Source organism: Apodemus sylvaticus, chromosome 23 (assembly GCF_947179515.1).
Source record: "Apodemus sylvaticus chromosome 23, mApoSyl1.1, whole genome shotgun sequence".
Taxonomy (NCBI): Eukaryota; Metazoa; Chordata; class Mammalia; order Rodentia; family Muridae; genus Apodemus; species Apodemus sylvaticus.
Genome location: NC_067494.1, coordinates 55,340,507 through 55,354,628, shown reverse-complemented (window position 1 = coordinate 55,354,628; position 14,122 = coordinate 55,340,507). Strand labels below are relative to the sequence as shown.

Sequence of the window (14,122 nt, the reverse complement as noted above, 5' to 3'; positions counted from 1 at the left end):
ATGAAGGTCATACATAAAGAAATTCAGGAGAAAATGGATCAAAAGTTAGAAGCCCTTGCAAGGGAAACACAAAAATCATTGAAAGAAATCCAGGAGAATACAAAAGCCAACAAGGAGGAAATGCAAAAAACACTTAAAGAAATACAGGAGAACTTTGCTCAACAGGCTGAGGTCATGAAAGACGAAACACAAAAATCTCTTAAAGAAATACAGGAGAACTTTGGTCAACAGGCTGAGCTCATGAAAGAGGAAACACAAAAATCTCTTAAAGAATTACAGGAAAACACAAACATGCAAGTGAAGGAGCTAAGCAAAACCACCCAGGATCTAAAATCAGAAGTAGAAACAACTAAGAAAACTCAAAGGGAGACAACTTTGGAGATAGAAAGCCTTGGGAAGAAATCAGGGGACAGAGATGCAAATATCAACAACAGAATACAAGAGATAGAAGAAAGAATCTCAGATGCTGAAGATTCCATAGAAACCATGGACTCAACAGTTAAAGAAAATGCAAAATGCAAAAAGCTTGTAACCCAAAATATCCAGGAAATCCAGGACACAATGAGAAGACCAAACCTAAGGATTATAGGCATAGATGAGAGTGAAGATTTACAACTTAAAGGGCCAGCAAACATCTTCAATAAAATTATGGAAGAAAACTTCCCTAACCTAAAGAGAGAGATGCCCATGAATATACAAGAAGCCTACAGAACTCCAAACAGACTGGACCAGAACAGAAATACTTCCCGTCACATAATAATCAAAACACCAAATGTTCTAAACAAAGAAAGAATACTAAAGGCAGTAAGAGAAAAAGGCCAAGTAACATATAAAGGAAGACCTATCAGAATCACAGCAGACTTTTCACCTGAGACTATGAAGGCTAGAAGGTCCTGGGCAGATCTCATGCAGACTCTAAGAGAACACAAATGCCAACCAAAACTACTATATCCAGCAAAACTCTCAATCACCATAGATGGAGAAACTAAGATATTTCATGACAAAACCAAGTTTACCCAATATCTATCCACAAACCCGGCCCTAAAAAGGATAATAGGAGGACAACACCAATACAAGGAGGGAAACTTCACCCTGGAAAAAGCAAGGTAGTAACCTTTCATCAAACCCAAAAGAAGTTAAGCATTAAAATTTAAAAAATAACGTCAAAAATGATAGGAAGTAACAATCACTATTCCTTAATATCTCTTAACATCAATGGACTTAATGCCCCAATAAAAAGACACAGACTAACTGAATGCATACGTAAACAGGACCCTACATTTTGCTGCTTACAGGAAACACACCTCAGGGTCAAAGACAAACACTACCTTAGAGTAAAAGGCTGGAAGACAATTTTACAAGCAAATGGTCTCAGGAAACAAGCTGGAGTAGCCATTTTAATATCAGATAAAATTGACTTTCAACCCAAAGTCATCAAAAGAGACCCTGAGGGACACTTCTTGCTGGTCAAAGGAAAAATACAAAAAGACGAACTGTCAATCCTGAACATCTATGCACCAAATGCAAGGGCACCCTCTTTCGTAAAAGAAACTTTATTAAAACTAAAAGCACACATTGCACCTAACACAATAATTGTGGGTGACTTCAACACTGCACTTTCCTCAATGGACCGATCAGGAAAACAGAAACTAAACAGGGACACAATGAAACTAATTGAAGCTTTGGACCAATTAGATTTAACAGATATATATAGAACATTCTATCCTAAAACAAAAGAATATACCTTTTTCTCAGCACCTCATGGTACCTTCTCCAAAATCGACCATATAATTGGTCACAAGACAGACCTCAACAAATATAAGAAGATAGAACTAATCCCATGCCTCCTATCTGATCACTATGGAGTAAAAGTGGTCTTCAATAGCAACAGAAACAACAGAAAGCCCACATACACGTGGAAACTGAACAATACTCTACTCAACGATACCTTGGTCAAGGAAGAAATAAAGAAAGAAATTAAAGACTTTTTAGAACACAATGAAAATGAAAACACAACATACCCAAACCTATGGGACACAATGAAAGCAGTGCTAAGAGGAAAACTCATAGCCCTGAGTGCCTTCAAAAAGAAAATGGAGAGAGCATACATTACCAGCTTAATGACACACCTGAAAGCCTTAGAACAAAAAGAAGCTATTTCGCCCAGGAGTAGAAGGCAGGAAATCATCAAACTCAGGGCCGAAATCAATAAAGTAGAAACAAAGAGAACCATACAAAAAATCAACAATACCAGGAGCTGGTTCTTTGAGAAAATCAACAAGATAGATAAACCCTTAGCCAGACTGACCAAAGGGCACAGAGAAAGTATCCAAATTAACAAACTTAGAAATGAAAAGGGAGATATAACAACGGAAACTGAGGAAATCCAAAAAATCATCAGATCCTACTACAAGAGCCTATACTCAACACAACTGGAGAATCTGGAGGAAATGGACAATTTCCTTGACAGATACCAAATACCAAAATTAAATCAGGACCAACTAGACCATCTAAGCAGTCCCATAATGCCTAAAGAAATAGAAGGAGTCATACAAAGTCTTCCAACCAAAAAAAGCACAGGACCAGATGGCTTCAGTGCAGAATTCTACCAGACCTTCAAAGAAGAGTTAACACCAATACTCTTCAAACTATTCCACAAAATAGAAACAGAAGGAACACTACCCAATTCCTTCTACAAAGCCACAATTACGCTGATACCAAAGCCACACAAAGATACAACAAAGAAAGAGAACTTCAGACCAATTTCCCTTATGAACATCGATGCAAAAATACTCAATAAAATTCTTGCCAACCGAATCCAAGAACACATCAAAACAATCATCCACCATGATCAAGTAGGCTTTATCCCGGGAATGCAGGGTTGGTTCAATATACGGAAATCCATCAATACAATCCACTACATAAACAAACTCAAAGAACAAAACCACATGGTCATTTCATTGGATGCTGAAAAAGCATTTGACAAAATTCAGCATCCCTTCATGCTTAAAGTCTTGGAGAGAACAGGAATTCAAGGCCCATACCTAAACATAGTAAAAGCAATATACAGCAAACCGGTAGCCAGCATCAAACTAAATGGAGAGAAACTTGAAGCAATCCCACTGAAATCAGGGACCAGACAAGGCTGCCCCCTTTCTCCTTATCTTTTCAATATTGTACTTGAGGTACTAGCTCGGGCAATTCGACAACATAAGGAGGTCAAAGGGATACAAATTGGAAAGGAAGAAGTCAAACTATCATTATTTGCAGACGACATGATCGTCTACCTAAGTGACCCAAAGAACTCCACTAGAGAGCTCCTACAGGTGATAAACAACTTCAGCAAAGTGGCAGGTTATAAAATCAACTCAAGCAAATCAGTGGCCTTCCTATACTCAAAGGATAAGCAGGCTGAGAAAGAAATTAGGGAAATGACCCCCTTCACAATAGCCACAAACAGTATAAAATATCTTGGGGTGACTCTACCAAACATGTGAAAGATCTGTATGACAAGAACTTCAAGACTCTGAAGAAGGAAATGGAAGAAGACCTCAAAAAATGGGAAAACCTCCCATGCTCCTGGATCGGTAGAATCAATATAGTTAAAATGGCCATTTTGCCTAAAGCACTATACAGATTCAATGCAATACCCATCAAAATCCCAACTCAATTCTTCACAGAGTTAGAAAGAGCAATTATCAAATTCATCTGCAACAACAAAAAACCCAGGATAGCTAAAACTATTCTCAGCAACAAAAGAAAATCTGGGGGAATCAGTATCCCTGACCTCAAGCAATACTACAGAGCAATAGTGTTAAAAACTGCATGGTATTGGTACAGTGACAGGCAGGAGGATCAATGGAACAGGATTGAAGATCCAGAAATGAACCCACACACCTATGGCCACTTGATCCTCGACAAAGAGGCTGAAAACATCCAATGGAAAAAAGATAGCCTTTTCAACAAATGGTGCTGGTTCAACTGGAGGTCAGCATGCAGAAGAATGCGAATTGATCCATCCTTGTCTCCTTGTGCTAAGCTCAAATCCAAATGGATCAAGGACCTCCACATAAAGCCAGACACTCTGAAGCTAATAGAAAAGAAATTGGGCAAGACCCTTGAGGACATCGGTACAGGGAGAAAGTTTCTGAACAGAACACCAATAGCGTATGCTCTAAGAGCAAGAATTGACAAATGGGACCTCATAAAATTACAAAGTTTCTGTAAGGCAAAGGACACCATCAAGAGGACAAATCGGCAACCAACAAATTGGGAAAAGATCTTCACCAATCCTACATCAGATAGAGGGCTAATATCCAATATATATAAAGAACTCAAGAAGTTAGACTCCAGAAAACCAAACAACCCTATTAAAAAATGGGGTACAGAGTTAAACAAAGAATTCTCACCTGAAGAACTTCGGATGGCGGAGAAACATCTTAAAAAATGCTCAACTTCATTAGTCATTAGGGAAATGCAAATCAAAACAACCCTAAGATTTCATCTTACACCAGTCAGAATGGCTAAGATTAAAAATTCAGGAGACAGCAGGTGTTGGAGAGGGTGTGGAGAAAGAGGAACACTCCTCCACTGCTGGTGGGGTTGCAAATTGGTACAACCACTCTGGAAATCAGTCTGGCGGTTCCTCCGAAAACTGGGTACCTTACTTCCAGAAGATCCTGCTATACCACTCCTGGGCATATACCCAGAAGACTCCCCACCATGTAATAAGGATACATGTTCTATTATGTTCATAGCAGCCCTATTTGTAATTGCCAGATGCTGGAAAGAACCCAGGTATACCTCAACAGAAGAGTGGATGCAAAAAATGTGGTATATCTACACAATGGAGTACTATTCAGCCATTAGAAACAATGAATTTATGAAATTCTTAGGCAAATGGATGGAGCTAGAGAATATCATACTAAGTGAGATAACCCAGACTCAAAAGGTGAATCATGGTATGTACTCACTAATAAGTGGATATTAACCTAGAAAACGGGAATACCCAAAACATAATCCACACATCAAATGAGGTACAAGAAGAAAGGAGGAGTGGCCCCTGCTTCTGGAAAGACTCAGTGAAACAGTATTCAGCAAAACCAGAACGGGGAAGTGGGAAGGGGTGGGTGGGAGGACAGGGGAAGGGAAGGGGGTTTGCGGTACTTTCGGGGAGTGGGGGGGCTAGAAAAGGGGAAATCATTTGAAATGTAAATAAATTATATCGAATAAAAAAAAAAGAAGTGAAGGAAAAAAAAAAAAAGACAGCACTTGATCTCAACGTTTTCCAAGGTGAATATAAATTATTCACATCCTGTTCTGAAAATAATTAAATGTCCCAAAGTAGATATTACTGTTGCTGAAATTCTACTCTATAATTAATGATGCAGAACACTCATTTCCGGAAAGGATAAACTAAATTTGGCGCTGTGATATATCAGATAATCAGAAATGAGTTGATGTAAGTATGTATTGGTGATGTATATAAGACATACCAAGTAATTTCATCACCCATACTGGTCTGCAAAGAAATTAGAAGATAACAATCACAGCAATCTGCTATATTTCATTGAAAAGATATCAACAATTGTTTTTGATGCAGGACACCAGGAGAAAAGATGCTGAGAAAAGTTTCCCCCTGTTTTATGAAAAGTTGAGTTGTCACTACTACTAAAGGTAAAATTTTAATTGCATGTCTAAGGGGAGGTGAGGTCACAGAATTATATTCCCATATCTCAGTTACTGGATTCCTCCCTTTAGTACATATCAGGCTCTATAAGACCTTGGCACTATAATCAGCAACCTGGCAAGAAGAACAGAACTTTGGGTGCATTCAGGAGGCTCTGTAAGTCAGATTTCAAAAAGATAACTCATCAGAAGTCTCTAGCTAAGCATGACTTTGAAAAAACTCAACTTGGAATTGAACTACATCACACAACACCTAGCAACTAGAGACACATCTGAATCCTGGGCTCAGGACACAGGCAAAATGTACATGAGGTAATACACACATAACACAGACTCTGACACTCTCACATTCATGAGTCCTTCACTTGCTTGAATTCTTGTGGTTTATTCCAAAGGATAATTCCTTAGAATACAGGTGCTGAAAACTTGTTTTAAAATGAGGCTACAGCTTAATACAGCATAATCCTGATAATCTTGCCTATTTATTCTATGACTCTACAGTTTCTAGAGGTGTTCTTTAGAGAAAGGGTAGAATGTAAAATGACCCATAAAATCAAAATTTGAGAGCATAGCCAAATGTAGATTGCTTGAATTGATAGCATTAAATTTGTCACATGAGGCCATTGATGGAAAAATGGACTGCATGTTCTCTGAAAAGTATGTAGTCTGAGATCATAATAAGGCTGCTTCCCTCCTAAAGTATGCTGAGAAAACTTTACATAATAATGAAACCTATTGATTACCAATCCAAACACTGACAGTCAGATGTGGTCCATCTTCTTTTCATAGATATTCGGAAGATCTACCTTTGGACAGAAACATATAAATGTTGGATGAATTTGACAGTTGAGGATACAATGTTCTGAAGTAGAAAATTGAAACTTTTATTACATGTTAAAATATACCAGTGAACCTGATGATATTTTTATAAGGAATGCATTATTTTCCTTTTTTTTAAATTTTAGCAAGCTGAGGTTGGAAATTTATTCAATTTTTAGTGTGTTTGTGTGTGTGTGTGTCCTTGTGTCTGTGTGTGTTTTTTAAAGCATGAATGCACTACTGTGCAACACATGTATGGCTGGAATGTTCAAATGTCAAAAGATGTTCTTGGAACCCTAGAATTAGATATACAGTTGACTGTAAGCTGTTATCTGTACTGAGCACTAAACTCAGATCCTCTGAAAGAGCACCCAGTGATCTTAAATACTGACCCATTTCTCTTTAAGCTACTCATTGGTTACAAAGCACAAAAAATGATGCTGACAAAAGGCAGTGTATACATATCATGCTGGTTTTGGGTGGTGTGCAAAACTTACAGTCCTGGCCAAGATCAATGTTTCAGGTACCAGTTAGCACTGAAGTATATCATCAGGGCCACAATCATAATGTTGTGATGCACACTCTTTTAACTTTCCTTGTTTTCTTTTGAAAATTAATGTATGTTGCGAGAGTTTGATTGGTTTCATTTAGGATATTATTTTATTTGCTTTAACATCATAAGTATAAATGAAACATAGGGCTGAATGGAAAAATTGGGGCAGTTTTGTATTTACATACTTCTCCTGATACTGGTTACTGCAGGGTTATATTTTGTGCTGTACATTAAAATTTTGAGTATTTATTGGGAATTACTATTTCATCCTACACAAATCAGGTACACAAACAAGGAAAACACAACTACAAAAATTATACCACATCAATAATTTTGAAAATATAAACTATATAAAGCATATAAAATACATGGGGCTGTACAGATGGACTCACATGATTTTTTAGGACGTTCTGGATCACAGTAGACTATCTGTTAACTTTGTGCACTTAAAAGTCCTCACTTTCCTCATTAACTAAGCATGGGTGTATAAACAGTTGACTTTCATAAGCTTATCTTTTTTTCCTCATCAGCTTATCTAATGCTAGAGCAGCAGCTTCTGCTTAGATGTAAATAAAGGGGTACATACTTTGATCAAAACTAAGAATGATATATTATACACTCTGAGATTAAAATGAAGTTTGTGAAGCCCTGTAAATAATCAAGAAAGTTTTCTGCATATGCCTAATTATGAATTTAGAATGTAGGATGTAATATATAATATAATATGGAGCATGGAAGCCAGTGACATTGTAATAAGTGTAATCTTCTTATTACAGACTGCAGTTGGGATCCTGGGCAACTTCTTTTTACTCTACCATTATCTGATGTTTTACTTGGAGGGGTGCAAGTTAAAGTTCACAGACTGGATTCTGCAGCACTTGATTGTAGCCAACTTCTTAACTCTCCTGTGTAAAGGAGTTCCCCACACAGTGTCAGCTTTTGGATTGAAAGACTTCCTCAATGACATTGGGTGCAAACTGATCTTCTATCTTCACAGAATAGGGAGGGGTGTGTCCATCAGCAGCACCTGCTTTCTGAGTGTCTTCCAGGCCATCACCATCAGTCCAAAGGCCTCCAGGTGGGCACAGCTTAAAGTCAAATCTCCCCGTTACATTGCTTCTTGTGTGTATATGAGCTGGGTCCTGTCATTAATAGTAAACATAGCTGTTCCCATATACATGACAGCAAGACCAAACAATAGCAACATTACACGCCTAAGGGTGTTTGTATACTGTTATACTGTTCATGATGACATGGTTGGTGACCTTCTCAGTGCAATATTTCTCTCTGTTTCTGATGTGTTTCTCATGTTGGTGATGCTTTGTTCCAGCGGCTACATGGTTTGCATTCTCTACAAACATAAGCAGAGAATGAAGCACATTCATAGAAACAACTTTTCCTTCAGGTCCTCCCCTGAGATCAGAGCCACAAAGACCATTCTGCTCTTGGTGAGCACCTTTGTCTTCTTTTACGCAGTTTCTTGCGTCTTACAAATTAACATGTCTCTTGCACATAATCCAACCTCATTATTGGTGAAAATGGGTTTTATTGTAACTGCAAGTTTCCCAACTGTGTGTCCCTTTTTGGTGATCCGCCATTAATTCTGTCAATCTTAACTCTGTTCTACCTATATAGGAAACAATATATCTTAACCATATCAGTAACAAGAAGTTTGTATGGTTTTAAATATTCTATGTATTTAAAGTACATCTACATATTCAATCATGTCACAAAAGCAGGTGGTGGTCATTCATGAAATAATCTGTAAAATTACAAATAGTGATTATAATATAAAGTTTATTTTGCATATCCTATAGTTTGTCACATAAACAATATTAATCGACTTTTATAGATAATGTCATGCTTTGTAAAACAACGTTTTGGTTTACAATATATTTTGTTGATATTTATCTTTTTCTACAGGAACAGGCTAAAACTTATTGAACAAGTGTTTTCTAACTTATTTCTGTTGCCAGAAAAATTTACAAATGATTGTAGTAAAATAGTTTAATTACCCATATGCTCTGAACTGAAAACATTCAGACATAATAGGATTTGGCTAACAAAAACAACCTGCATGTAAATATAGTAGTGAAGACACAGGGGAAGGTTTTACCAAGCAATGGACACTAAAGTTGAGGTCAGTGAATTCTTGGGTTTTGTTTTTTACAGCCAATACTATTCCATATTTATTAAGGTATAATTGAGACTGAAATGTCATTTTTATATTATAACTTGTGATAATTTCCTACATATATACTTATATATTATATATATATTATACACATTATATATAATGTACATATATTCAATGAAAATTTGATTACTATAATCAAATTATGCGACATTTTGTGCTGGAAAGTTTTATGTCAACGATACAGAAAGAGTAAGTTGAAAAAAGAGAACCTCAATTAGGAAAATACCACCAAGAGTTTGCCCTATTCTCAGACTGTCTTGCATTTCCTAGATTAATGTGTGATGTGAGAGGTTCCTGCTCTCGGTGAATGGTGTAATCCCTTGAGAGTTGATATTCATGGATATGAAAGTTATGCAAGCTATAGGAAGGAAGCCTGTAATCATCATTCCTCCATGACTTCTGCTTCAGTCCTTGATTTTAGTTACTTGCCTCAGGTGCCTGCCCTTTATCCCATCAGCAATAAACTATTGCTTGGAAGTGTGAGATAAACATGAATGCTTTCCTCCCCAAAATGTTTTTTGTAATGGTGTTTTATCATAGCTATAGAAAGTCTGAAACCCATAACTCTAAAACCAATATTTTGAGATACAAGCTTCTAAGATGTGTATTTTTTCAATATGACTTAAATGTTTTTTACTGCCAGATTTTATTCAATTTTTGAATGTTCCACATCCCATGCATCCTACCCCCATCTCCATGAGGATGCCCTGACCCCACAACCCCCCACCCAAGTAGACAACTCCACACCCTGGGGCCTTCAATCTCTACAAGGTTAGGTTCATATTCTCTGACTGGGTCCAGATTTGGCAGTCCTCTCCTGTGTATATCTTGGGGGCCTCATTTCAGCTGGTGTATGCTGCCTAGTTGGCGGACCACTGTCTGAGAGGTCTCAGGGGTCCACATTATTTGAGACTGTTAGTCTTCCAAGAGGAGCCCTCCTCCTGAGCTTCTTCCAGCTTTTCCCTAATTCAACCACAGGGGTCACCATCTCCTGTCCTTTAGGTGGGTGTAAATATCTGAATCTGACTCTTTCAGCTGTTTCTTGGGTCTTTCAGACGGTAGTCATGATACACAAATTTTTGTGAGCACACATAGCATCATGAGTTCCCTCTCATGGTGTAGGACATTTCATCTAAGGTCTCTCCTGTTGAATCCTGAGAGTCTTTCCCCCCCTGGTCTCTGGTACATTTTGGAGGGTCTATCCACCTCCTACTTCCTTATACAACCTCTTACCTGTTTCCATTCTTTTTGCTGGTTCTCAAGGCTTCAGTCATGTTCCTTCCACCCAATACATGATAGTTTTTCACTCTTCCCCTCAATGCTTTCTTTCCCACCCTGATCATTCCCCCATCTCTCCTCTTGAGATTGCTTCTTCTCCTCCCAAGTGGAACTGAGGTGTCCTCACTTGGTCCCTTCAACTTTTTAACCATTTTTAGTTCCATGGATTATATCCAGGGCCTTCTGTATATGTATGATTAATATCCACATATTAGTGAGTACATACCATGCATAGCATTTAGGGACCAAGTTATCTCACTCAGGATGATATTTTGTAGTTCCATTCATTTACCTGCAAAACTCAGGGTGTACACATTCTTAATATCTGAGTAGTATTCCATTGTATAAATGAACAACATGTTCTGTGTGCATACTTCTATTGTGGGACATGTGGATTGTTTCTAGCTCTTGGCTATCACAAACAAAGTCTGCCTTAACATTGTTCACATGCAAGAAACAATAAGTATAGCCAGTACTGTTACATTAGAGCCTCAGAGCTTACACATATTTGTGAGTTTAAGTGTCAGAGAACCTAAGGCTCATGTGTTTAACTAGACTGACTAGTCAGACAGGCTCAGAGATCCTATTCTATCTGCCTCTGAAGCTATAGGTGGATGAAGCTTCAATTAGGGTTTAAAGGTTTGGAGGTAAAAAATCTCAGCTACATGAATTATAGAGTAAACATTTTTACTACTTGAGACAACTCTCCTGATAGCAAATTGGCACATATTATAACTGAAGACTTGTACATGTTGGCCAATCAATTAATTCCTAATACCTCCCATTCTTTTGATACTGAGTTTTCCACTCTTCTCTTGTGGTTGTATAAATTAAAATTTCCCAAATTCTGCATTTAAGAATAAATATCTAAGGTTAAAACTCAGGAGACAGCAGGTGTTGGTGAGGATGTGGAGAAAGAGGAATATTCCTCCACTGCTGGTGGTATTGCAAGATGGTACAAACAGTTTGGAAATCAGTCTGCCGGTTCCTCAGAAATCTGGGCATGACACATCCTGAGGACCCTGCTATACCACTCCTGGGCATGTACCCAGAAGATTCCCTAGCATGCAGTAAGGACACTTGCTTCACTATGTTCATAGCAGCCCTGTCTGTAATAGCCAGAAGCTGGAAAGAACCCAGGTGTCCCTCAACGGAGGAATGGATACAAAAAATGTGGTATATTTACACAATGGAATACTATTCAGCCATCAGAAACAATGAATTCATGAAATAATTCTTAAATAATAAGTCAACTCTCTAGCCTCAAGTTCTTCATTGGTCACAAAGTGCAAAACATGATCCTGACAAAAGGCACTGTGTATACCTCATGCTGGAGGCGAGTGGTTTGCAAACCTTACAATCCTGTCCAGAGATCACTGTTTCAGGTACCACTTAACATTGAAGTATATCATCATGTCCACAATCACAATTTCATAATCGACACCCTATTGCCTTGTGCTAATGTTGTTTCTGAAAATTAATATATGGCATGTGAGTAGGACTGGTTTCTATTAGGCCATCATTTTATTTGTTTTATGAGCATAAGTATAAATGCACTGTTAAGCAGCATCTAAAAATGGGCCATTTTTAATGTATATAGATATACACATACTTCACCTGATACCGTTTACTGCGGGGTCATATTTTCTACTATACATCAAAATTCCCAGTATTTACTAAGAATTGATATTTCATTCTGAAAAAAAATGGTAAACACACATGGAAATTAAAAGAACAAAAATTATACGACATTAGTAATTTTGTAGATGTAAAATAAATATTGCCTATAAAGTATATAAAGCTGTTCAATTTACAGATGGCCTTGAATGATTTTTCAGGTAGTGGTGGATCCCCGTGGCCTGTCAACTTTGTACTCTAAAAGTCCTCCCTTATCAGTAACGGAGCATGGACGTGTAAATGCTTGACTAACAGGATCTTATCTTATTTTTTCTTATCTGCTTATTTAAATCCAGAGCAGAAAATTCTCCTCATATGTGAATATTGACTAAGTTGTATACACTTCCTATAAAATTAGGGATGGTGCATCATATACTCTCAGTTTATAGTGAAGTTATTTGAATCCCTATAAATAAATCAAGGATGCATTCTGCATAAGCCTTATGAATATAGAATGTAGGATGAAATATAATGCATATAGCCTATTATTTTATCCTCCCATATCAGAATTCTAAAAACTCAAGATTTGAGAGCATGGAAGCCAGGGACATTGTAATAAGTGTGATCATTTTATCACAGACTGAAGTTGGGACTCTGGGCAACTTCCTTTTATTCTACCATTATCTGATGCTTTACTTTGAGGTGTGCAAGTTAAAGTTCACAGACTGGATTCTGCAGCATTTGATTGTAGCCAACTTCTTAACTCTCCTGAGCAAAGGAGTTCCCCACACAGTGTCAACTTTTGAAATGAAAGACTTCCTCAATGCCACTGGGTGAAAACTGATCTTCTATCTTCACAGAAAAAGAGGGAATGTGTCCATCAGCAGCACCTGCTTTCTGAGTGTCTTCCAGGCCATCACCATCAATCCAAAGGCCTCCAGATGGGCACAGCTTAAAGTCAAGGCTCCTCGTTACATTGCTTTTTGTGTGTATATGAGCTGGGTCCTTTCATTCATAATAAACATTTCTTTTTCCATGTACGTAACAGCAAGACTGAACAATAGCAACATTACACGCCTAAGGTTGTATGAATTCTGTTTTACTGTTCATGATGACAAGGTCACTGACATTCTCAATGCAATATTTCTCCCTGTTCCTGATATGTTGCTCATGTTCTGATGCTTTGGTCCAGCTGCTACATGGTTTGCATTCTCTACAGACATAAGCAGAGAACGAAGCCCATTCACAGAAGCAACTTTTCCATCAGGTTCTCCCCTGAGATCAGAGCCACAAAGACCATTCTGCTCTTGGTGAGCACCTTTGTCTTCTTTTACACAATTTCTTGTGTCTTCCAAGTTAAATTATCTCCAATGCATAATACAACTTCATTATGGGCAAACATGGCTTTAATAGTCAATGCATGACTGAATAGTCTGAATAGTCTGAATTCCTTTCATACTATTACTTTGTGATGCTAACTTTGTGAGTTTTCCATCTGTTCTGCTTGTGTAGGGAACAGAATACCCTAACCATATTAGTAACATCCAGATCATATGATTTTGAACAATGTGTGTATTTCATTCAATCATGTATACATACTCAATTACATCACAAAAGCAGGTGGTGGGCAGTCATGAACTATCATGTATAATACAAATAATGAATATATTAAAAAGTACATATTGGTTTATCTCATTTTTTTCTCATAAACAATATTAAGCAATTTGTATAAATAATTTCATATTTTGTAAAAATATGATTTAGTTTACAATATGTTTTCTTGATATTTATCTTCTCTTTTTCTACAGCTACAGACTAAAATTTATTGCACAATTGTTTTTACCTACTTCTTTTGACAAAAAATTAATTCCAATTGAAACATAATCAAATAGTTTAATTACCCATGTGCTCTAAACAGAAAACATTCAGAACTATGATAGTACTCAACTAATAAAGAACAGTCAACATGT

General features: G+C 37.3%; 1 protein-coding gene and 1 pseudogene across 1 annotated transcript; both read left to right on the top strand.

Moving 5' to 3' along the window:
* The first annotated feature begins 7,791 nt into the window (after positions 1–7,791).
* LOC127673790 (vomeronasal type-1 receptor 4-like) lies at positions 7,792–8,661 on the top strand. Its single transcript, XM_052169546.1, has one exon. It carries the CDS (start codon positions 7,792–7,794, stop codon positions 8,659–8,661), a length of 870 nt encoding a protein of 289 aa, XP_052025506.1.
* A 4,085-nt stretch (positions 8,662–12,746) lies between these two features.
* On the top strand, positions 12,747–13,576 carry LOC127673558 (vomeronasal type-1 receptor 4-like; annotated as a pseudogene).
* The last annotated feature ends 546 nt before the right edge of the window (positions 13,577–14,122 follow it).

What these genes read in the sequence shown, in the direction of transcription:
- LOC127673790 (XM_052169546.1), top strand. Translation starts at nt 7,792, where the DNA reads ATGGAAGCCAGTGACATTGTAATAAGTGTAATCTTCTTATTACAGACT.